The 26,487-nt window shown below is 40.8% G+C and overlaps 1 protein-coding gene across 1 annotated transcript in view; it reads left to right on the top strand.

The window, feature by feature from the left end:
- The first annotated feature begins 2,620 nt into the window (after positions 1–2,620).
- Positions 2,621–26,487, top strand: part of RYBP (RING1 and YY1 binding protein) — a 70,897-nt gene continuing 47,030 nt past the window's right edge. Inside the window, exons 1-2 of the mRNA XM_079712841.1 lie at positions 2,621–2,747; positions 3,504–3,629. Of these exons, the coding sequence (XP_079568967.1) occupies positions 2,716–2,747; positions 3,504–3,629 (158 nt within the window). The 5' untranslated portion in view covers positions 2,621–2,715. The remainder of the gene's footprint in view (positions 2,748–3,503; positions 3,630–26,487) is intronic.

Genomic DNA, 26,487 nt, shown 5'->3' on the forward strand with positions numbered 1-26,487 from the left:
GAAGTTCAAGATGGGCAACAGAGGAGCAGCAAGGCAGCTCTGTCAACTCCCACTCATCCCTTCACCCCACACTGGTCCAAGGTTACGCTGTGGAGGAAGATTTGTTCCCCAACCACCGCTCTAGGATCATAGTCTGATGCTCTGCCTAGAGTCATGCTGTTCTCCAGTATGAAGGAGTCTTGTCTGGCTCCTGTAACTACAAGGAGACTTTCAGTAGATATCTACGTCCAACATGTGAACGAACTTAGAGCTTCTGCAGTTACAACCACATGGTGATGTGTGGGTCTGATATGTTCCTAGAAACTAGTTCTCTATTCTGGAACTTCTTTTTTCTTCAAACCAGTTTTTAAACTTTTTCTTTTTTTTTTGAAGAGATAAAACAGGTCAAACACACACACACACAAATACACTTTAAAAGTCAGTCTCCTATGGATAACTAAATGACCGTGTATTGGCAATGGAATTTCACACCCTTAAGCAAACAAAAATGAATTCCTGAGATAGGCAACCGTATGGATGAATATCACAAATATTTTGTTGAGCAAAAGGTGCCAGCCAGACACTTCAGTACATACCGTGTGACCCATGTGTACGATGTTCAGACAAAGCTAACCTGCAGGGAGAGGAGTAACTCGCCGGAAAGATGAAAAGATTCTGTATCTTGATACAGATGGTGCACGCAAAGGTGCAGTGGATACACATAAAAATTCACGGAGCTGCAAAACAATTCGTGCATGTTACTCTTGGTAAATAGTAATAAAGTCCGTCTCCTTCCCACTACCTGTGGCTCCCAGCTACCCAGTTTCCCTCCCACAAGGCCACTCCTCCAGCTGGGATTTCTTAATGTCCCTTTTCTCGCAGTACCTTCATGCTAGGGGCAGAATCCTGGGAGCATGCCAGGCAGACATCAGAGGCCAAGGCTGCAGGCACTGTGCCATGGCTTGTGTGCATGCCCCTTGCCTTTCTCTGGCCTCTTTGGCCCTCAGCCCTGTGCCTTCCTCCTCCTCTTCCTCCTCTCCTCCCTGGAGGGTTGCGGGAGGTAGCTGACCCTGGCTGAACAGTGTTGTCCGTGCTGGCCCTCCAGGGTGTGCCTGCCTAGAAAGGACAGCATGTGCTTATCAAGCTTATCCGTTGACACATTCCCTCCCTCTTTAATTCTTCTCTCCCTTCTGAACCGTGGACTGATCCTAGGACTTCTTGCTCCCTGGGCACTCTGTCTCAGGGAAGTCAGCTTCCCTGTTCTCCTGCCCTGGAATGCTTCCCTTTTATGGGGCAGTCTTGACAGCAACCCACTTTGTGTTTGCATATAAACTGGGGGGAGGGGGGCTGTCTCAGTGGGAGCTGAGGGCCCGTCTTATCTTCCCTCCACACCCCTATCCCCACCCCCCAACTTCTAGCATTATCCCTTGAGCCTGTCCCTTACCCCACCCAGGGCTTCGGCCCAGCCAAGCCTTTTATCTTATCATCTGTGGTTTTCCCCCTACCACAATTCCCCATTGCCTAAGACCAGAGGGGCCTGAGTCACGTTCAAGTCAATTTGGCAAGCGTCCTTGGAGCAGGGCAGAAAGTAAAGGTTACTACGTGTTCCTTGCCTCTAAGAAGCTTCTAAAGCAGGGGAAATGGTGCACAACCCAGGCCCAGTTATAATAGTTCTTAACCCACTACTTTGTGTTGGTCCTTCCTAAGTGCCAGGCACTGACCTGCCTGCTTTTCGTGCATTACGTCTCTGAATTTTCCAAAGAACCTAAGGAGGATGGTTATTAGCCTCATTTTGGAGATGAAGGCGCTGAAACATAAGGCTTAAACTGTTGGCATGTGGCTGCCAGGATCTGAACAGTAGCTTCCCTAGGGAAACGCCCTATTTAGGCTCTCGGGGGTTCAAGCAGGAGCTGAGTGTCGGGCCTTGGGGGACATTCAGTTGTGCCACACCCTTTCCGCACAGTTCCCTCCGGCGTCAGGGGCCTGGGAAAGGGCTTCTGGGCGGTGTATCGGCTGGAAACAGGGACTTCACGAGAGGCAGATACAAAGCTCCGCGTGGCAAAGGAGCAGAAGGGCGCGGAAGAACCCGGGCCAAAAGAGGCCCTGCCGGCTCCCGGGTCAACGCAAGCCTCGAGGCGTTGCGAGCGTCGCGGCTGTTGCAAGCCCCAGCGGCGCGCGCAAACTGCGCCCAACTACTTCCCCGGGGCGGCTTCGGGGCCCGAGGCCCGGCGACAGTCCCACGGGGCGGCCGCGCGAGGCCCGAAGCCCAGACCCGGCACCTGGGCGCGGCCACGTGCGCCCCGCCGGCCTCGCACGCTCCACCGCGCCGGGCCGCGGGGCCAACGGCAGGCACGCGCGCCCCCAGCGCGCACACACTCCCGGGCACGCACACCGACGGCCCGGCCCACGTCCGCCACGCCCCGCCCTCCCCCGCGCCCCGCCCCCGCCCTCGCGGCGCCGGCCGCCGCCTTCCCATTGGCCGCCCGGCGCGTGACGCGCGGCGCCCGGCCCCGCCCCTCGTCAGTCACTCGGCGGAGGCGGCGCTGGTGGGGACTAGTCTCGTCCGGAGACTGGCAGCGGCGGCGGCGTCGGCGGCGGCCGGAGCTCGAGCCCCAGCGGCTGAGGGCGGGCGCGGGGGAGGGAGGGGGGCCGGTCCGCGACGACTCCCCGGACGGCGTTTCTCCTCCGAGCAGCGCCGGTTTCGGCTTTGGGGGGGGGCTGGGGTACAGCCCATCCATGACCATGGGCGACAAGAAGAGCCCGACCAGGTACCTGCTCCGAGCCGAGGGGGCGGAAGGGGAGGGAGGGCTGGGGGCGGGCGGGGGCCGGCGACGACTAGGCCCCGGAGCCACCCGGGGCGGGGGGAGGCGCTGCTAAGATGGAGATCCGGGGGCGGGGGGAGGCGGCGGCGGCGGGCGGTGGCGGCGGCGGCGGGAGGCGGTGTCGCTCCCGTTCGGGGCCGGCGGCCGTGCGCGCCGCAGCCATGGCGGCTCCTCCTCAGCCGCCCTCCGCCGCCGCCGCCGCCGCCGCCGCCGCCGCCACTCCTCCCAGACAAAGGGAGATTTAACCAGGTGGGGAGGGAGGGAGGACGCGAGCATGGGAGGGGAGAGGGAATGAGCCGGCCCACTCCCCGCCGCCGGCTTCGGGCTGTCCCTGCGCGCCCCCTCCAGATCCGGCCCGCGGCTCCCCTCCCGGCCCCCCCAGCCCCACTCAAGTCCACAAGTCCGCCCGCTTCCTGCGCCCGCCGCGGCCCTTCCCGGGGCGCCGCTGCCGCCTACTGTGCGAGGCAGCACGGCCCGGGCCCGGAGGCTGCGTGGTGCCGGTGGGGGCGCCCCGTTCCCTCCCCCGGTTGCTCTTCTCGGCCCCGAAAAGGGTGGGTGGGTGGTCGCCGGGGCGAAGTTTCCAGCGCCGGATTCCTGCGAAATTACGACGGCTCACCAGCGCCTGTGTTTTGCTGTCTCTCCCCCTTTTTCCTGCTCCTTGACTCTTCCCTCCCCTTTCCCCCACTCCTCACTCCTCTGAAGGCCAAAAAGACAAGCGAAACCTGCCGCAGACGAAGGCTTTTGGGATTGTAGCGTCTGCACCTTCAGAAACAGCGCCGAAGCCTTTAAATGCAGCATCTGCGATGTGAGGAAAGGCACCTCCACCAGGTACTTGAAGATCTGTGTTACCTTTTGTTATAGGACTTTCTTTTTTTTTTTTTTTTTTTTACGGTGGGGGTATAGGGTTGTGAGCTCTACTTTCTGCCTTCTTTCCAACTTGTTGATTACGGCTTTTTCTGTACGTGCCGGGTGGGGTGGGGGGGGATGATGTCGCTTTGGGTTGTGTATATTTTCATGTTGGGTGCACAGCCTCATGTTCACTGATTTATGGGAGGGAATTTTTCCAGGTTTCGTCTTGTTTCAAACAGACGCTGGATTTATTTGACACTTGTATCCATTGGCTCTATTGGTATTGGCTCCAAAAGAGAGGAAGCTTTGCTATGGATTGTAGGACATTGGACCTTTTATTTTTGCCATGTGCAGAATGTTTTTAATTTGCCTGTCGTGAATTATTCTTCTCTTCCCTGAGAAATTTGGTGGTGGTTGTACAGTAACGCGGTGGTTGTGCTTTTCCTGTCTTGAACTGCAAATGCCTTTTTTTTTGTTTTCCTTGCACTTGAAGATAAATGCTGGGGTTTGATAAAGTGCATTTTTTGGAAGACTGAACTGTCAGTGTGTGTGTGTGTGTGTGTGTGTGTGTGTGTTTCTGATTAGCTTATGAGAAATGGTGATGGAGGACGATTTTTGCAAAATGTAGAATGAATAGTGTGATTATACTGAAGTTTGTGTTTAGAGCTTTATTAAAATGCAAAGAATGTTGAAGGAATTCCTCATTTCAGTGAAGGTGGTAAACTGGTATCAAAACGAGTTGAACTACTCCAGATTTAACATTTAGATATACTTGAATGAAATGTGGAAGCTGATTTTGTAGTTTTCCGGTCATCTTTTAACTTGTAACTGGAATTTGTTTCAGTGATTAGAGTTTGAAGTTAAAAACTATTCTTTATGTCATTTAATGGGCAGACATTGGGGGGGCTGTGTGTGTTCATGTGTGTGTGTGTGTGTGTGTGTGTGAGAGAGAGAGAGAGAGAAAGCAAGACAGAATGAGTGAGTTCCTTGGGGATCTTTAAAGTTGATTGCCAAAAGTCTTATTTCATCAGGTACTTGTTTTTGAATTGGCATTCCAACATGACCGTGTAGTAGCACTGCACAGTTCAAACTGGTTATTGTTCTTTGGCTAAATGAATGTGTCCTGTTAGGGTTTCATTGCTTTATTTATACCTGGGAATAAATAGATATTGGGCAACTTTGTCCGATTACTGGTGGAACAGTTCTGTGAATTCCACTAACTCTAAATACTGAGACTTTTGAATAAAAATATTCCAGAACTAAAAAGTACCTATTTCCCCATAGGTACGTTTTAAAGTAAATTCATATCAATGTTTTGTATTACCATAGAGCAGATTTAGTTAAAATAAGAAACACTCATTGGGAGCTTAGTAGATTAGTAGATTTAGATTGGGAGCTTAGTAGATTTTGTTTTGCTATCTAAAACAGGGAATTCCATCAAATGCCATGAAAGTTTAGAAATGTATTTGTTATTTAAAGCAATAGTGATTGTATTTTATTTGAGTAATGTTTTTTTACATGTAGAATCCCTCAGAGGCCAAACCTCTTTATTGTGGTTTTGCTTTGAGTGTTACCGTAGATGATGTTAAAGTAAATGACTAGGAAACTCCTAAGAACTTGAGAACTTTACTGGTGAAGAGAAACTTAAAGCAGATTCAAAAGTTTACATCCAATGTATTGCTGGGAATAATTATCTCATAATAAAGTGCATTTCAGTTTCTACACGTATAAAAAAAATCTGACTCATCAGCTCTTTGGAAGCACGTGTAAGGTTTTGATTTTAAAAACAGTATAGATGTTTAAAATTTTTTGAGTCACAGATGACAACATTGGAATTGTTTTTTTAACAAATATATTAAATTACTAATAATGAAAATGTTTCAGGAACAGGATACTCACCTACTGTCTTGAAGAGTCTGTGACTTTTTTAGGTCTGTGGTTGTGTAGGATTTGAACACAGATTTTAGAGATCTGAGGAATTTAAGTTCTTAACAACTCATGGTACTTATACATAAGTTAATTTCATCTTGGTTATTGTCAATATTTTCATGTGTTAGATCTGGAAGTCTTTATAAAAGATTTTGTTCTAGAAGTCATTGATCAAAAGGCAAATAACATTTGGCTTTCTTATGCTGTGGATGGGTTTCATGTGAAAGGGTGAATTTCACAGGTTTTCCTCCTGTGTTGTCCAGTGTATTAACTGTTGGTTAATTTTTCTGTGACACTAGTTACTACTGCTTTGTTTTTTTCCTGGGCCTTTTTTGTGTGTGTGTAATTTTCTTGATACAACAAAGATTTGACATTTGTTGCCTTGTATAGTTTTCATCAGATTTGGTATTGATGGCAGTAGAAAACTTGTTGGGTTTTGGATGCTGGGTAATAGGCAAAAATTAGTGATTTTTAGAATAATTTTTTTTTTTTTTTTTTTTTTTTTTTTTTTTTTTTTTTTTTTTTTGCGGTATGCGGGCCTCTCACTGTTGTGGCCTCTCCCGTTGCAGAGCACAGGCTCCGGACGTGCAGGCCCAGCGGCCATGGCTCACGGGCCCAGCCGCTCCACGGCATGTGGGATCTTCCCAGACCAGGGCACGAACCCGTGTCCCCTGCATCGGCAGGCGGACTCTCAACCACTGCGCCACCAGGGAAGCCCCTAGAATAATTTTTAAGTAATAAAAGGACTTCTAGCCTGTTGACTGGCATAGAAATTGGGTTTTATTGCTCTGAGCTGATGTTTTGTATTATAACAGCCTCGCTGGTTGGGTAGCCAGTGGTAATTCTAGAGTTTGTTCATCATTCTTGTCACTGTCGTTGCCATCATCTATCCACCAATCAAGCTAAGGAAGTCAGCTTTGAATTAGTGATAGTCCGGTAGGACATAGAACTGTATTTATTCTTTGAGAATAGAATTGATATTCCTCAGTTTCATTAGGAAAATATTGCCACTCATCCAAAGAACATTTATTAAATTACTAGGGCGTGAAAGAGTCTGCTGAAGACATTGGGGACAGGAGGAGGGTGTTAAAAGGTTGGTAAGACATGTATAAGAATGGCTGTAATCCAAGTTATAAAGGCTCTAAGAGAGGTATAAATAAAGTGCTACGGGAGGTCTGAGCAGTCTGGCTTGGGCATCAGTTAGAAGAATTCCCCCTCCCCTCATTTCTTCTGGATAAGAAGAATTGATTTCTACAGAATTACCTGCCAACTTTCACTGTTATTGCTATGTGTACTAGATAAATTTAATTCTGCGGGTGGAGTCAAGAAAGTGATTCAGAAGGTCTTTTCTTCTTTTTGTAGCAGCTTAGAGCAGAGGGTCAGAAGCTTGAAAGGAACGTATTAAGGGAAGAAGGAGACAACACTTAATAGGCTACTTGGAGGTTCAGGGGGCAGTGGAGAGCTTTATTTTGGATGTATTACCAATTTTGTTTTGGGTCTGTTTAGTTCTTAGATACACTCCCTTTTCCACCTATACTGTTCCACTCTCTACCCTGCTGGTTGTTTTTTTTTAATAGCTTTGTCGAGACATAATTTGTATACCATATGATGCATCAACACTATAAGTGTACAATTCAGTGATTTTTGGTAATTTTAAAAAGTTGTACAGTCATCACCACAAACCAGTTTTAGTACATTTCTGTCACATTGAATGTCTTCCTCATGCCTGTTCTGTGATACACTTTTACGAAGTCTTTTAACACTGGAGCATGGAGGAGGCACCTGCAGCTGAGAAATTCGCTTCCCCACCATGCTGATGTACTCTGAGCCTTTCAAGGTAGTAAATAAAGGAGTGTCTATGGAAGGTGGTGGTGAGTGGGAAAGAAACACTACCCCTTCCCTAGGTGATAGCCAAAGTAGTATTTCCCAGCCCACTTTGCCTGTCTCATGAAAGAGGATATCAGCTTTTAAAAGGAAGAAAACCAACAAAACCACAAACTCACAAATTTACCTAACCGTTGTTCTGCTAAGTTGAAGTTTTTTAGTATTGGGCAGAGTAACTTCCTAGACATGGTGATAAATGAAATATATTTTACTTTTGGTTTTGTTATTTCTCTGAATGCAATGATCTCTATTGTAAAATTAAAATTACTAAAATATTGCTGCATTTCTTCTTGATTAGTGGTTCTTTGATAATAGTGCTGCACTGAATACTATTCCCCTGAAAAATGTACTGTATTTAGAGTTTTTACAGACAAGTAAAAGTGAGGAATTTGCTTTAGATGTGTAATAAGATTGTGTGGCTTAAAAAAAAAAATTCTGGTACTAAGGCTATTGAATGGGAAGTTGGTAGGACTCAGTTGTTTGTGTGTAAAATATTTTCCTTGTCCAGGAACTCCCTGATTCTTTGCAGTTTTAACTTTGGACTTTTTCTCCTCTTAAATTCAGATACCCTGACAGTTGAAAGTCTCTTGACTAGTCATGAAGTACTTTAGAAGTTTTAGGGGAAAACACACATATTTAGTGAAACGTGAAAGTTTTGATCTTTGCTGGAAGCTTCAGAGGAGCATCATCCTATGGTACTTTTCGGATAGGAAGCCTCCCAGGAAGCAGAGGGGTGCCTGACCTAGAGAGGAGCCAGGCCCTTCCCCGCAGTTCTGGGTCACTCGCCACAGTGGTTCTGCTCCTTAGGCCACATTGGCTGTATTGTAGTGTTTGTCTTTTGTAAAATTTCTCCATAAAATACATAGAAAAATTACCAGTCCTCCAAATCATCAAACCTTGTCAAACCTTTCGGCCTCGAAGCTGACACAAAAGCGGGTACAGGTTTAGAGATCACTCTTACCCAGAAATGGAGTGATAATTTATTTTGTGTTTGCTATTACACTGGACTTAACTGATTTATTAGTACTGACTGATCTTATGTATACTTGGTGACCTTAAAGTAAATTACCTGGGTAGTTGACAAGTTTTTATTGAGCACACAGACATCTGGGCCCTGGGTGTACAATGGTGTACAGACAGATGAGATCTTTGTTCCCGTGGAGCTTAAAGTACTATGGCGAGGACAAGAAAATAAACGAGTGAACAGAAGAATAAGATCATTTCAGCTAGAGACCAGTGCTCCGAAGAAAGTAGAGCAGAATAGGGAACTACAGAGTGGTGAGTACTGGGCAGAGCGACTGCTTTGTGGGCAGAGTCGAGATACACATTTGCCTTTTTAGGAAACACTAAAGCTGCTTTCTTTTGGAGCAAGGGGATAGTTATTTCTGGAGGTTTACCTGTGCCAGTTAGCTCATTTGGTGGGGGACAGTTTAGAGTTCGAGCCTTTCTGCATAGGCTACGCAACTTTTAGCTACACATCATAGACTAAAGTCTGGCCAGCTAACGTGCCAGTATATCCTGTTGCAGTTGACCCTTGAACAACTGGAAGGTGAGGGGTGCTGATACCTACCTCCCTGTGCATAGTTGAAAATCCACGTAACACTTGTCCTTTGGTATCTGAGGGGCATTCGTTCCAGGACCTGCCACGAATTTCCCTGGCTGCTCAAGTCCCATAGTTGGTCTCCGTATCTGCAGTTCTGCATCAGTGGATTCAACCAACCACGGACTGTATAGTACTGTAGTGTGTGTTTATTGAAAAAAATTCATGTATACGTGGACCTGAGCAGTTCAAACCCATGTTGTTCAAGGGTCAGCTGTTACTAGGATGGGAGGTTTTGAATGGATTCAATATGTATTATTTTTTCATGCATCGTGTATTTATCGTGTGCTTCCGTAGATGCTGAAGAAATTCCAAGTGACTGTAGCTTACGAAAATACTCATTAGCACTAATTCGGTTCCTTAGTACTTTAGGGAATAGTGGGTCTCCAAAAGTCTCCTTTACAACTTGAAGTAAAACATTCTACAGTCATTGTGGTTCTCATTTGCCCTCTTGTCCCATCGCCAGGGCCTTTTCTCTTTGTGACATCTTCCTTTATACTTCCTTTCACTATCTCTCCTCCCGTTTTTTCTTCTTGCCTGTTTTTTTATTTTATTTTATCTTTTTTTTTGCGGTACGCGGGCCTCTCACTGCTGTGGCCTCTCCCGTTGCGGAGCACAGGCTCCGGACGCACAGGCCCAGCGGCCATGGCTCACGGGCCCAGTCGCTCCGTGGCATGTGGGATCCTCCTGGACCGGGGCATGAACCCGCGTCCCCTGCATCGGCAGGCGGACTCCCAACCACTGCGCCACCAGGGAAGCTTTGCCTGTTTATTTTTAAGTAAACTTTTTGAACTGTAGCATACATTCAGAGAAGTGCACAAATCATAATTGTAAGGCTTGATGAACTTGCACAAAGTGAGCATAACTGTGTAACCAGTACCCAGATTAAGAAACAGAACATTACCAGGACCCCAGAAGCCCCTTGTTCACGCTGCAGTCACTTCCCCCTACCCCACCCCTATCCTGACTTCTGACACTGGAGATGAGTTCTGCTTGGTTCTGAACTTTATTTAAGTGGAGTCATACAGTATGTACACTTCTGGGTCTGGCTTTTTTCACTCATTGTTATGCTTGTGAATATCCATGTTGTGTGTGGTTCTTGTGTAGTCAACCACTGCTGTTTTATCCTAAGAATATCTTAGAGCTCAACTCTACATACAGACCCCTAACACATTCGAGAGATGGGATCTCTGTGCACCTTCTGTTCATTACCTCACAGTTGAACACAGCCATCTCCTCCCAGCAGCAGCATAAAATCCACATTAGGTGAAAGGAATAAAACCTGGTGTGTGGAATTTTCTGGAGTATGCAAATGGAGTAAACTTTTGGCTCTCATGAGTAATATTGTTCATCGGTCATTTGTATTTCAAGGCAGTGGTTGAATAAACAAGGAACCTAACTTGTTGAAAAGATAAGACCATAAAAAGATAGCCAGTGGTGTGAATGCCATGGTAGGCATGGAGTGAAAGAGTACCTGGTAGAGACCCTAAGTGCTTTTTAGAGGAGGTAGAGACAGTATATGGGGTATGTTGGGCAAGGCCTCACTGAATCTGAGGTTTGAACTAGGCCTTTTTCGTTCTTGGATGTAGGGTTTGTTGTACAGGTTGATACAAGTTAGTTAGTTCTTTGCCTCCTCCTACCTCCTTTTTAACTGTTCACTGCCCTTAGATGTCACCCGTACCTTTCTACTTCTCTTCACAGGCTGGTAATTCCCAGATACTATTTATTAACCACCTGTCACCACCCCCATGTACACATACACGTGACAAACAGATCCAACTGGTTCTTGGGCCTCTCCATTTGGACAGCTTAAATTATCTCTTGGCTCTCATTGCTTTTAGGGTAAAGTCCAAATCCTGAGCATCACAAGGGGCTTCTGATTTGGTCCTCTACCGTTTCTTTAGAATTTCTGGAAGCAGCCTGCCACCACCGCATCTGCCCTCCACACACAGCATGTGTGTGTTTCATACCAAACTGCTTGGTGTTTTCCTAGCATGGACCATGATGTCTCATTTCCATACCATCACATGTTCTTTTCCTCTGGATTTCTTCTAAAATGCTCCTCCTTTCTTGTAGCCTGGCTGACTCTTACTTGTCTTTCTACATGTCTCTGGAAGCCTTTTCCAACGCCCTACAATCATGTATACCTCTTTATAACATTTGAACTGTATTTTTGTTTGATTACCTTTGTTATGTTTTCACCTTTGTTTTTGAGGGCACGATCTTTCTTTTCATATCTTTTCCTATGTCTGATACAGTGCCAGGCACTTGGTAGGGGTTCACTCAATGTATGTAGACTAGATGCAGACTGGAAGTTTGGAGTCGCCTTTAAAACTGTTCCAGTTAAGAGCTCTGATACATATTCTTGCACTTTAGGGCTTGCGTCTTGTCTGTAAAGTTATTGGATTACGGTAAATTTGTCTTTATAAAGCCTGTCCTTAAGAAGTAGTATTCTCATTTTTCTGATATTGTTTTCTAAACATGTTCTAGAAATTAAACACAGAGTCTACAACCTTGGAGACCTTGGGCCATGCATTTAAAGTACTTCCTGGAGTGGTTTTGGGCTTCAGAGCTTTAGCACACTTAACTAAATAACAATAACTGTGATGATTCTTTTTCCTTTTTTGTTGCCCATTTGGTGATTTAAGCTGCCAAAAGTCATGTCACAAAGTATGCTAATAAAGCAGAGGGTCAGTCACGTTGTGGAGAACCAGCTTTGAGATGTGATAAGGAACGCGGTGGGTGCACTTGTACGCTGGCACCTAAAGGGAGTTTAAAAATGGCTACGGAACATTTTGGGTGTTCTTGGAAATGTTTTGCTACGCTGTTCATTGTGTTAAGTTCTGTTGTGTTAACATACCCATAACTTGATAGTTGTACCTTGTACGTGATATACATTACTGTTATTTGGATTAATTACTGTTGTTAAGTCTTGACTCATTCATGTATGTGGCTATTTTTTCACTTCTGTGCAGTGATTGACACAGACCGTGATGCCAAAGATGAATTCTCAGTAAAGGCATTGCAGATAAACTCCCGTGTTACTCAGAAATCATAAGTACAGATTTTTCTTGACTTTAAATGGGGTTGCATCCAGATAACCCATCATAAGTTGTCATAAGTTGAAAATACTGTAAGTCAAAAATGCATTTAAAACGTACACCTAACTTGCCAAACATTACAGCTTAGCCTAGCCTACCTTAAACGTGCTGAGAACACTTAACAGTACCCTATAGTTGGGCAAAATCATCTAACACAAAGCTGTTTTTTTTAATTTTTTTAAATTTTTTTTTGTCTGCATTGGGTCTTTGTTGCTGCGCTCAGGCTTTTTCTAGTTGCGGCATGAAGGCTTCTCATTGTGCTGGCCTCCACCTCTGCAGAGCGCAGGCCCCAGGCACACGGGCTTCAGTAGTTGTGGCTCGCGGAGTCTAGAGCGCAGGCTCAGTAGTTGTGGCGCGCGGGCTCAGCTGCTCCGCGGCATGTGGGATCTTCCTGGATCAGGGCTCGAACCCGCATCCCCTGCGTTGGCAGGCGGACTCTTAACCACTGCACCACCAGGGAAGCCCACAAAGCCTATTTTTAACAAAGTGCTGAATATTTCATATAATGTATTGATACTGTACTGAAAGTGAAAAACAGATTGGTTGTCTGGGTACAGCATGGTTGTAAGTACATCGGTTGTTTGCCCTGCTGATCACGTGGCTGACTGGGAGCTGCAGCCCCCGCCTCTGCCCAGCATCACCAGAGAGTATTGTACCACGTATCTCTAGCCCAGGGAAAAATCAAAATTCAAAATTTGAAGTGTGGTTTCTACTGAATGTGTATCACTTTTGCCCCATTGTAAGGTTGAAAAAGCCATTGTAAGTCAGGGACCATCTGTAGTTGAAATCACAAGGTAAACAGGTGAAATTTTTATTTTTAAATACAATTAGATCTTTATTCCTCCTCTCCTTTCTTCTCTCTGTCAATTTAGAAAATCTATTTAAATTATCATTTGGCTGGAAAAAGAGACTAGGAAAGGGGGATGTAAAAGAAACATCTTAAAACTTGTTCAAAACATTTTCTCTGTAATTTCGGATCATAAGCAATACAATTGAAGATGAAACTTTGATAGCCTTTGGGAGGGACAAGAAATTAAGGGTGATATAGGATGCCGGTTTCATCAGCTTATTGGGTCTTAAAACACAAAAGTGCATGGTGGTTACTCAGAGGGCGAAAACAAACCTGGTGACTGTTTTCTAACAACAGATCAGATTTCATATGTAGGCTATGAGTTTTTGATTAGGTAGGTCTGGGGTATCCTGAGAATTTGCATTTCTTACAAGTTCAAGTCCAAGGTGATGTTGATGGCTGCTGGTGTGGGGAGCACACTTTGAAGACTGGTTTAGATGACCTTAAGTTCTCCTTTAAAGAGAAGCCAGCCACGCTTCCTCATGAAGGTGAAGATCTTTTTTGATGTCTGTTATGGAAAAATTATGTCTTAGTATTTTGAAGTGAGCTTAAGAGAAGTAAGTGATCAACGTTCTAGGAAACATGTTTTTAATCCAGAGCTGGCATTAGAGGTGATTGCTTAATTAATGAATATGTTGTGTGAAGTATAGGAATTGATAAATTGGGGGACCATATCAACTAAACTATTTTTTACATCCTAAAATCAACAGTTATCTTGCATTACTAACACTTGGCTTGAATTTCAGACGTTTATTTAAAAAACCTATTTCTTTGCAACATAAGTTAGAGAGGCAGAACCAGGTCTTAAAATTAGTGAATCAACATTCCAGTAAAATGTTGGCAAAGAACACGAACAGGTAATTTATGAAAGAACTGCAAATTAAGTTAGGAAGTGTGGGAAATGTATACAACCTTCCCATTATTCGAATAAATACAAAACAAGGTAACATTTTTTTGCAAGTAAAAAATTAAAGATTAAAAAAAATTTTTTAGTGAGGCTAGGAAATGGGCATTTTCACAGACCCTTGGGTGGGTGGTGTGTAAGTTGATTTAAATTTTCCAAAGGCCATCACGGCAGTTGGTAGCAAATGCCTTTAAAATATTTCTATCCTGTTCCCCAACAATTTAATTTACAGGAATTTGTGTGATCTGCATGTGAAAATTCTGTGTTATGTATATTAATTGCATCGTTATTTTAACAAAAAATGAAATTACTTACATAGGAATCAACAAGGAATTGTTAGAAACTATCGAATAGCCATAAATATTTTGCACCTCTTAAAAATGGTTTGAGATCTCTGTCAAGTGGTGGTGGGAATGTAGAATGGTACAACTACTCTGGAAAACAGTTTGGGCAGTTTTTTATAAAACTTACCATATGACCTAGGGATTTCACTCCTGGGCATTTATTCCAGGTAAATGAAAACTGACATTCACACAAAATCTGTTCACAAATATCCATGGCAGCTTTACTTGCAATAGCCTGAAACTGGAAACAAAAATGTCCTTCAGTATGAGAATGGTACATCCATACCATGGATTGCTACTCAGCAGCTAAAAAGGAAGAAACTATCAATGCATACAACTGGCATGGATCTCAAAGGGCCCTTATGCTGAGGGAAAAAAGTCAATCTCTAAAGGTCACCTATTGTAGGATGCCATTAACATTCTTGAAATGACAAAATTACAGAGAGAACAAATTAGTGGTTGTCAGGGGTCAGGGATGGCGGGAAAAGGAGGGAGATGTGTGTGATTGGAAAAAGGTAGCAAGAGGGGGAGGTCTTTGTGGTGATGGAACAGATCTGAATCTTGATTGTAGTGATGGTTTCATCTATCTACACGTGTGATAAGATGACAAAACAGTTTACATACAGTATACCAATGTAAATTTCCTGGTTTTAATACTGTACTATAATCAAGAAGATGCAATTTTGGGGAAATTGGGTAAGGGTTATTTGGCACCTTGTACTATTTTTGCCACTTCCTGTGAATCTATAATTTCCAAATAAAAATTTAAGAACACATTTAGAAATAATATGTAATATAAGAAACTGCTCTTAATATATTGAAAGAAAGCAAGTTACAAAATGATAAACAATATAATCCCACTTGAAATAATATTTCATACCATTTCACCTAATATACATACCTAGAAGTAATGACTGATCAAAATACTAATTCTGCTTGGTGGGATGATGGGGTTTTTTTGTATGTGTGCTTTTCTGTGATTTCTGTAGTGTGGATGAGTTGGTATCAGTTTTGCAGTTGGAAAAACCAATTTTCATAATAGGAAATTAAAAAAAAATCTAATTCTAGAATATTGAAATTTAAATAAGCAAGATCAAATTTTAAATTAAGGGAATTTAAAGTTTTGTTTATATTGGTTACACTAACTTAGTATTAGAACAGCTATTAATATTGGAATATATCTATACTCTAAAATATGTTGTGTTTGTAAATTTAAAATTGTTTTGTTCTCTTGTATAATATCGCTTATATGTGGAATCCAGAAAAATACTACAGATGAACTTATTTGCAAAGCAGAAATAGAGACAGTGATGTAGAGAACAAATGTATGGATACCAAGGGGGAAATGGGGGTGGGATGAATTGGGAGATTGGGATTGACATATATACACTACTATGTATAAAATAGATAACTAATTAGAACCTACTGTATAACACAGGGATCTCTACTCAGTGCTCTGTGGTGACCAAAATGGAAAAGAAATCCAAAAAGGGGGGGGGATATATGTGTATATATATAGCTGATTAACTTTGCTGTACAGCAGGAACTAACAAAACATTGTAAAGCAACTATACTCCAATAAATATTAATGAAAAAATATTAAAACATTTAAGAAAAAAAAGTTTTGTGCTCTTTTTTTTTTTTTTTTTGTGGTACGCGGGCCTCTCACTGTTGTGGCCTCTCCCGTTGCGGAGCACAGGCTCCGGACGCGCAGGCTCAGCGGCCATGGCTCACGGGCCGAGCCGCTCCGCGGCATGTGGGATCCTCCCGGACCGGGGCACGAACCCGCGTCCCCTGCATCGGCAGGCGGACTCTCAACCACTGCGTCACCAGGGAATCCCATTGTGCTCTTTGATTTACAAAATCCTGTATAATATTCTAAATCAGTGTTGCCCAGAAGTATATGCATTATAAGCCACATGTAATTTTAAACTTTCTACTAGCGACAGTAAGAAAGCAAAAAGCAGGTGAAGTTATTTTTTAGAATATATTTTATTTAATCCATCATATCCAAATCACTGTCATTTCAACTTGTAATCAATATTAAATTGCAGTGAGATATTTTACATTCTTTTTTTTCATATTAGGTGTTCAAAATACGGTGTGCATTTCACAGTTACAGCATGAGTCAGTTCAGACTAGCCACACTGCAAATGCTCAATAGCCACAGGTGTTTAATGGCTGCCATATTGGAGAGTAGTAGCAGTAGTAGTTGAAAGTCAGGGCTTTGGTTGTCAAACCTAAGTTTGAGTAACACCAGCTCTGTCATTTGCTAACCTTGTAACCTTGGGTATGTTACTTTAACTTGTGCTTTAGTTTTTCAGTTATGGATAATAACTTCTCTGTAGGAGTATTCTAAGGATTAAATGAGTGAATGTATATAGCATAGTTGGCACAGGACCTGGCACAGAATACATACTGTAAACAATATGTAACTGATGGTAATGTTATTATTCCAATAGATTGTGTGTTGATTGAACGACTAATCATTCTAAAGGCACAACTGATTTCTTAATAATATTACTAGTGAATAAATATGTAAGGAGTATATGAGATAACCTTCGTTTTCCAGAATTAAAGTTTTGGGCCCTAACTTTAAAGTTATGACTGAATGAATGGACAAATATTTGAGCACTTATGTGCAAAATATTGCATGAGGCACTTGAACATTTAGACTGTAAGTCGTAAGATGATATCCTCAAATACAGTGTATTTGCATAGTACTTTACATTTTGCATACCAGTTTTTTGTCTGTTTTCCCAGTGCAGTACTCAGAGCAATCCTGAGAGGTAGTTGTTATTCTAGCTTTCACAGTTGAAGAAGCTGAGGCTCAGAAAAGTGAAGTAACTTATTTGATTTCCTACCCAGTTAGTAGAATAGAAGAAATAGAAAAATGACTATAATTAAATGGACAAATTAATATGGTACGAAAGTGTTTTAACTGTATTCCTTTTTTTTTGCGGTACGCGGGCCTCTCACTGTTGTGGCCTCTCCCATTGCGGAGCGCAGGCTCAACGGCCATGGCTCACGGGCCCAGCCGCTCCGCGGCATGTGGGATCTTCCCGGACCGGGGCACGAACCTGTGTCCCCTGCATCGGCAGGCGGACTCTCAACCACTGCGCCACCAGGGAAGCCCTAACTGTATTCTTTTGATTCAGTTATTCCGTCATTATTATTAGCCTAATCAGGTCACATGTGATGTAAAAAGTTAATACAAGTCTGTAGATTAGGTGATGTATTTTGCTTGTTGTGAAGTTGAGTGTTTATCATTCTGTTTCTTGGTTAAATATACCCATAAAAATGGGCTAAGAATATGCTATATATGCCGACTGCCTTAAAATCAGGTTATTTGAAGTGCTATTCGTCTGAAGTGCTGTTCATTGCTTGACTTACTCAGAAAATTAAACAATTCTTTGAAAGAACATTACATGCCACCATTAAAAGTCAGTGGTGAGAGGCAGTTTGTGAATGATTGACTCTCCCAGTGTGGTGGTGCAGTGGAAGGCAGTCGTCTCCTGGGCAGAGTCAGGTGCAGCATATATCATCAGGTATTCATTCTTTGTGTTCTAATATGTAGATTCTCCTTTCAGTGTATGCATTGCTGACCTTTTTTCTGGTTTCTTCTTCAATTAAGAAAATTGAGGAAGTCACAGGACATCCAGTTTGTTGCTGGGTACCCTGGGACAGAATGTGTGACAGTAAACTATCAAGTCATCTTGACACAAGTACTTTTGGTGTGCATTGTTGAAGCATATTTATAGAAGGGAAGTTATGTTTTGATGCTCAGGACCGAGTGATGACAGGGGGAGGTAGGTGGAATGTTCTTTGCCCCTTGGTTTTCTCTCTGCCTTTTCGGATAGTTTTACTTTGGCTTAGCATGATTTGCCTCACAGTGCCTCTCTTCCTGTCTATATAGCCTTCACCGTTGTATAGTTAAGGGCTGTAAATCTTAAACAAAGAACCCATCAGAACTCCTAGGAAAGACTCATCATTTCTGATCTTGGTGATTCTTACAACATGAAATTCTGCTTCGGTATTTGTTTTTCTTTATTGAAGAGTTGTGAGGTTTGTGGAATGTAGCTATCCTGATTGACTTTGGGGATGAAGTTTGATGTAATCACGTTTCAAAGATTTCTACTATTTTGGCAGGGGCATTCTTAATGCCTAGGATTTCTTAAAAGTTTCACTATACACGATGTCCGCTACTACAATTATATATATTTTAAAAATAATATATTGTAAAATATATATGTACAACTTTGTGTGCTAGGTTGGAATGTAAAACTGTGGGTTGCAGTTAACACTTGAAATTCCCTGAAATTCACAGAACTAGATGATGTCTATGTTTCCTCCAGTTTTGAAATACTGATTTATGTCAATTTTGTTAGCTTTTAATATAATGACTCTTGAATATCATGATGCCGAATAACTTGTCTTAAAATATATAGAAAATAATGTATTTGTAATGTCTTACACTCCACCCCCAAGATATATCAGTAGATACACATTTCAGAATCTCCAATAGGGAAAACTTTATTTGTTAAAACTTTTTGGCATTGTCAACTTTATGTGTAACTAAATAGTTTCCTATTTAAGTTATAGTTAATCTTTTTATTTTTAAATTTTTCATTTATGGGTTAATAAATCCTTGTCCCTGATTTTCCCAAATAAATTAAGCTCATTGCAGACTGACCAAGACACTAGATTCATTTAATCTCCTATTAAGGATCTTTAAGATAAGGGCTTCGAGACAGAACACCTGGTGTGGAAGATGAATGGTTTTTTTTTAAGTACAGACAGGTGTACTGCAGCCCTAGGGGTATGGTTACTTGGTCTTTATTATATCGTTTAATTAAAAGAAAGACTGTAGAATGGATGAACAACAAGGTCATACTGTATAGCACAGGGAACTATATTCTTACCTCTTACTGTTGCCTAGGAAATGCCACCTTCTGCTTCTAGACGTAGCTCATGTCAGCTCTTTTGGGAACCCTTTCTTGATTCTTTTTTTCTGTGATCATTGAAGCACTTTGTATGTATCTCTAGCATAGCATAGCATAATTTTTGTACTGAAACTTCTTGTTTGCTTTTGTTGCCCCAGGTTTACATTTGAAGCCCTCATGGGCAGGCACAGTGACATACTGTTATGTCTTCAGAGGCAGGGTCTTCTGTGCTGCTGCTGTTGTATTCTTCATGGTACCCTTTAGAGTGTAATCCATTCTCCTAATCTCTGTTTTACGAATCCTGTTTCCTTTTTAAAATAATTGTGCTGTATATTGGTTAACCCTCTCTGCAAATGGGTATGTCCATTAAAAAAAAAACACCTTGGTAAGTGACTTGCAAAGACTGCTAACCCTAATTTACTTCCTCTCTTTAGTTTCTGATTTTACATTACTCTTTGCATAGTCTGTTGTTACTGTTCTGTTGTTACTGTTTAGAGAGGTCCCTTGATTATCTCCCTTTCAAGTTGATACCTGCTTTTCTGCTTACAGCTGAGACAACAATTGATTGCAAAATAGAATTCTTCTGAAGCAGTATCTTTTAAAAAGGTGATCCTTCTCAGGAGAACTCCTAAAGAATGACCTCCTCTTAAATTCCATTCTGCTTGCTGGCTTAAGGTTTTAGAAACAGAGCTATCTTTAAAGGTTTGTAAAACAGGGACTAGAGGGTCTACTAGACTCAAGAGTATGGCTTAAGGAGGAAACGGTGGATTAAAATTGACAAGATCGTGAAGTCTTTATTTTTCTTAGAAATTTTGCAGCTACATAGGACTCAGAATGATTGTAATTCTCCTAGCAAAAGGATGTTCAAGAGGTGGGCTAGAGAATTTTTTGAATTGTTTAATAATTTAGACATGTTGGAATTTTACCTATTATTTTTCAGGAGTGAAGTCCCAGATCTTTCCCTTTCAGCTGGTACTGTTTTATAAACAGAGCCTCTGAATTGTTAGTATTTTCAGAAATCTTTGATCTATTAATGAATTTCATGTGAGAAGATATTTTTCCTGATGAATTGGGATGTTGTGGTAAAAAAGTGAATTTGTTGCATTTTAAATAAAACTATTAGCTATTAATAAGCACTTAATAACTGGAGTGTGAATTTTGAGAATAAGTTATCAGTGAAAATAGAGACTAAGGTTTCTAAATAGATGTTAATGTAGAAACTTCTGTAAAATCAATACCTAGTTTTAAAGAACATTTACAAGCAAGAAATGTCTTGACAAAATGGAATAAATTTAATACACAGCAACCAGGCTGATCAGTAGATTGGGAAACTTTTGCTAAACTTAGTATTAGAGTTAATCCTAATACTTAATCAACTTATGCTAACTTGATGAGTCATTGTGATCCTCTTGTGGTTTTGAGAGGTGTATTTTCAGAATTAATTTTGTTCGTAACATGCTCACAGAAAATTGGTATAAGGATATTGCTTTGTTTTTCTCAGTGACCAATAGAATCTTTAAAGTGTCCTTTTTAGTTTTGTTTTCCTGTCCCTGGAAGTTTATTTCCAGTTTAGTGATTTTGTCAAGTAAACAGGTCCTGATTATCTTTTCCTTTTCCCCTTTCCTTTATCCAGGCTCTATAGTTTTCTGTGAAATACTGCTTTAGAAATTTTTGTTTGTAACTCTTGTTCAAATGTCTATAAAGTAAAATTCAAACTTACAATAGTTTTTATTCTCCAGCTTCTTAGTAATAAGCAGTGTGGTGAAGTGGAAAACCTTTCAAAGTCTGACATAATGACATATGTATTTTGGATATTTTTGTGTCATTTTAACTTTTCTAACTCTCATGCTAATGAATGAGAGTTTCGATAGGTCAGAGCTAACTCTAACTTTGACTTTATGGTGGTGTCTGCTACTGTGAATTTCATTTTAAAACTCTTTTACCTTTATGTAATTGAGTAAACCTATCCGGATTTTAGAAAGTAAGGTATAGTATGTGGTTTTCTTGTGTTCTTTATATTTTCCTTTAAAGAACAGGCTTTTGGACTTACTTACTGATTGTTCTTTAGGGTCAGAATATTTGTAGTGTGCAGATAAATCAGACTTTTTCTATAGTTCTGTTCTTGAGGATACAGTTTGACTTTCAGTTTAGCAAATATTTGTGGAATACATTTTATTACCTGTGAATGAACACATTTTTAATTCTTTCCATTGGCTGCATTTAGAATCAGAGGAACCAGTTTAGTTGGCCTCCCCTGCTTCTACTTTATGAGATGAAGCAAAGTAAGAGCGATGAATGCAGAGCATTAGAGCCAGTTTTCAGTTGTCTTATATCATTTAGAATTTCCTCATCTAACCCCCAAATTCATTTTAGCTTCAACCTTTTTATCATTCCCCGCCGCCCCCCCCAAGAAATATCCCCAAACAAAACACCAAACAGAAGACCCTGGAATTAGACCACACGAGGCTTCTGGCAAGTGGAAATTGATATATACTTTTCTTTGCTTACCTCTGGCTTTTCAAGACTCATGGATTCAAAAGTAGGGAAAGAAGTCCCAACTCTCCGTGTCCAGCCCCATGAGAAGTTTTAGGTGACGTGAAGCAGGGAAGAGCTAACTAGATAACTGACCGTTGAGTAAATTCAGCCTGGCTGTGTTTCGTTCTTTCATATCTTTTCTTGTGCTGGACATGAAATTGTTTGGATCAGATACTGGTGTGGAGATAAGAAGAGTAGGATTACTCTACTGTAGGGAATGTGAGAAATAGCATAGCGACCCCAAATACACGACACGAAGTTGTAAACAAGCTAGATTTATGACCTCTTCCAGTCATCAGGAAAACCACTTTATGCCTTGGTGAAACTCTGGCAGTGCAGATTGTTTCTGAAGAGATGCATGTTATAATTTATAGGGTGTGTTTTGTGTGTGTGTGTGTGTGTGTGTGTGATGATAATGATGGTATTGATACTAAATTTACAGCTAAAATGTCAGGCTCTATTGCCAGTTAAAATTACTAGGAATGAAGATAGAGTATTTTGAAAATACTTCGAAGCTAGCGAGAAGATAACTCTGCTCTACAAGAGGATCTATTTGTAGCATTTCTAGAATGTGTTGTCAAATAGTACTAAATAGCTAGATTTTTTATCTCCTGATTTTAAAAGGTGATAAACAGTAAAACCTGTATAGGGCCTCCCTGGTGGCGCAGTGGTTGAGAGTCCGCCTGCCGATGCAGGGGATACGGGTTCGTGCCCCGGTCTGGGAGGATCCCATATGCCGCGGAGCGGCTGGGCCCGTGAGCCATGGCTGCTGAGCCTGCGCATCCGGAGCCTGTGCTCCGCAACGGGAGAGGCCACAGCAGTGAGAGGCCCGCGTACCACAAAAAAAAAAAAAAAAAAAAAAAAAAAAAAAAAAAACCTGTATAAATTTTGTACACTAATGTATAATTTCTGTATTAACTCTGTGTTACTTAATCCTTTGTATTATTTAAGAGAAACCAAGAAGTATTATGCTGCAGTCAGGAAAAAAAAACACAACATCTTGTCATCTGTTTCTTTCTCGGTTTTATTAAGGTATAATCGGCATATTAAAAAGTTCACATTTAAAGAGTAAACTGGGAAACCACCACAAAGAAGATAATGATCATATCTATCACTCCTAAAAATTTCCTCTTGCCCCTTCGTAATTGCTTTCGCTCCTTTCTGTCTCCAGGCAACCACTAATCTGCTTTCTGTCACTATAGATTAGCTTGCATTTTCTTGAATTTTACACAAATGTAATCATACAGTATGCACTTCTTTGGGTCTGTTTTCTTTCAATCAGCATGCTTATTTTGAGATTCATCCGTTTATTACTTCTGATTGCTGAGTAATATTCCATTGCATGCATATTCTGCTTTTTGTTTATTCTTTCATCTGTTGATGGACCTTTGAGTTTCCATTTTCTGGCTCTTACAAACAAAAAGCTGCTTTGTACTTTCCTGAACAAGTCTTGGTGTAGATGTATACTTTCACTTCTCTGTAGTACATACCTCAGAGTAGAATCAGTGGGTGTGTTTAATAAACTGCCAGACTTTTTTTTCAAAGTGGTTATATTATTTTAAATTTCCAAAGCAGTGTATGAGAGTTCTAGTTGCTCCACCTCTTGCCAGCCTTGATGTGGTCAGTCTTTTTAATGTTAAGAGGGCTTCTGATGGTATCTCATCGCGGTTTTAATTTGTGTTTCCCTAATAACTAATGATGTTGAGCGTGTTTTCATGTGCTTTCAGTTGCCATCTGTGTATTTTCTTTTTATTATCTTTTTTATATCTTTCCTCCATTTTAAAATACGGTTGCTTGACTTATGAATTGTGAGAGTTCTTCTAGATTCAGATATATGTTTTGAAAGTGTATTGAAGAGCAGATATACTAATTTTGATGAATTTTAATTTCCTTTTTCTTTTATTTATTTTTTGCGGTACGCGGGCCTCCACTGCTGTGGCCTCTCCCGTTGCGGAGCACAGGCTCCGGACACGCAGGCTCAGCAGCCATGGCTCACGGGCCCAGCCGCTCTGTGGCATGTGGGATCCTCCTGGACTGGGGCACGAACCCGTGTCCCGTGCATCGGCGGGCGGACTCTCAACCACTGCGCCACCAGGGAAGCCCTTATAATTTTTTGTGTCATTTAAGAAATCTTTGCCAACCATCACTAAGATTTTCTCAGATCATCTTCTAGAAGTTTTATAGTTATAATGCCTACATTTAGGTCTTTAGTCTGTTTTGGGTTGTTTTACATATATGGCTATCCAGTTGTTCTAGCACCATTTATTGAAAAGATTATTCTTTCCTCGTTGAATTGCATTGGCATCTTTGATGAAAATCAATGGACTGTATATTTGTCACTCTATTTTGTTCCATTGATATATTTGTCTTTCTTTACTACTGTCTTAATTAGTATAGTTTTATAATGTCTTGGAATCAGGGCATACAGTAGATCCTCACTATCCATGGGGATTGTTGTAGGACCCCCTTTTGATACCAAAATCCATAGAAGCACAAGTCCCCTATATAATATGGCGTATTTGCATGTAACCTATGTACATCCTCTTGTGTACCTTAAATCATTTCTACAGTAGTTTTACTATTTAACACAATGTAAATGCTATGTAAAATTTGACGACATATGGTAAATTCACATTTTGCTGTTTTGGAATTTTTTTCCCCCAAATATTTTTGCTTGGTTGCATCTGTGGATGTGGAGCCCTTGGATACAGAGGCAGACTGATAAGACTTTTAATTTTGCTTTCAAAGTAATTTTTGTTATTTTAGGTCCTTTGCATTATCATATAAATTTTAGAATCAGCTTGTCAATTTCTACAAAAAAGCCTGCTGGGATTGTTGTTTGGATTCGTTGAATCTATAGATAAACTTGGGGAAAAAAGGACATCCTAACATTAGATTCCATATTCCAATCCTTGAACATGGTGTAGCTATCCATTTACTTAAATGTTCTCTCAGCAGTGTTTTGTGGTTTTCAATATGCAAGTCTTGCATATTTTTTGTCAAATTTATCACATTTTTGATGCCGTGTGAATGTTGGTACTTTAAAATTTTCAATTTCTGGTTGTTTGTAGCTAGTTTATAAAAATACAGGGTTTTTGTTTTGTTTTTTTCAGGTTCTGTAGTTTTTTTCATCAATGATCTTGTCTATGAATTAAGAGTTTTACTTTTCCAATTTGGATGCCTTGATTTTCTTTGTTTTTTCTAACTTGCCTATTGCACTGGTCAATTGTCCAGTACAATGTTGAATAGAAGTTGTAAGAGTGAAAATCCTTGTATTGTTCCTGATTTTTAAGGAAGTAAAGCATTCAGTCTTTTATCGTTAGGTGTGGTATTAGTTGGGTTTTCTTTTGGTAGGTTGAGGAAGTTTCTGTTCTGGTTTGCTGAGAGTTTTTATTGGAGAATAGATGTTGGACTTTGTCACATATAGTTTCCCCCTGGATTTATTAAAACAGTTATACAGGTTTTCATGTGTAAGGCTGAATTACATTGGTTGATTTTTGGAATTTTAAACCAACCTTGTATTTCTGGGATAATCTCATTTTGTCATGATGTGTTCTCAGGGCAATAATCCATGTTGGATTATTTTGTTAAGGATATTTCCATCTGTGTTCACGAAGGACATTGGTTTGTAGTTTTCCTACCTTATATTTGTTTAGTTTTACATTCAGGCTAACGTGAGTCTCATAGAATGAGTTGGGAAATGTTCCTTCTCTTTAATTTTTTGAAAGAGTTTGTATGGAATTCGTGTTATTTCTTCCTTAAATGTTTGGTAGAATTCACCAGTGAAGCCATCTGGGCCTAGAGTCTTCTTTATAGGTAGTTTTTAACTACAAATTATATTTCTTTAAAAGGTATAGGAATATTGAGATTACTTCTTTCTTCTTGCACAAGCTCTGACAGTTTGTGCCTTTCAAGGAAGGTAGAACTTTGTCCATTTCACTGAAATAAAGTGGCTTATAATATTCCCATATCCTTTTAATATCTGTAGCATCTGTAGAGATGTCACCTCTTTTATTCCTTATTGGTAATTTGTGTTTTCTCCCTTTTTCCTGATGTGTCTAGTTGGGCTTACCAGGATTTTATTGATCTCAGTGAGGTTTTGATTTCACTGGTTTTTTCTTTGTTTCTCTTTTGTATTTCATTGATTTCTGTTTTAGTCTTTACTATTATTATACCTTTCTAGTTTTTTAAGGTATAAATTGAGGTCATTGATTTGAGAGCCTTCTTTTTTAAATATAGGCATTTGATGCTATAAATTTCCCTCTCAAGTACTATTTTAGTTACAACCCATAAAATTTGATCATGTGTTTGCCTTTTCAATCAATCCAAAATACTTTTTTATCCCTTTAATTTCTTTTTGACTGATGCATTATTTAGAATTATGTTACTTAGTTTCCAAGTGTGTGAGGATTTTCCAGATATCCTTCTCTTTGACTTCTGGTTTAATTATCTCAATTTTGTCATTAGGGCATCTAAACATTTAGAATAATGTCTTTTTGACGAATTGAGCTCTTTGTCATTGTGAAATGACCTTATTTATCCCTGGTAATTTATTGCTCTGTTACCTACTTTGTCATATATTAATATAGTAACTCCAGCTTTCTTTTGACTAGGGTTAGCGTGGCATACCCTTTCCCATATTTGTATCTTTATTTGACGTGGGTTTCTTACAGGCAGTATGTAGTTGGGTTTAGTTTTTCTGATCAGATATCACAACATTGCCTTTTTAATTGTGGTGTTAAGCCCA

Source organism: Hyperoodon ampullatus (assembly GCF_949752795.1).
Source record: "Hyperoodon ampullatus genome assembly, chromosome: 10".
In the NCBI taxonomy this organism is placed as follows: domain Eukaryota; kingdom Metazoa; phylum Chordata; class Mammalia; order Artiodactyla; family Ziphiidae; genus Hyperoodon; species Hyperoodon ampullatus.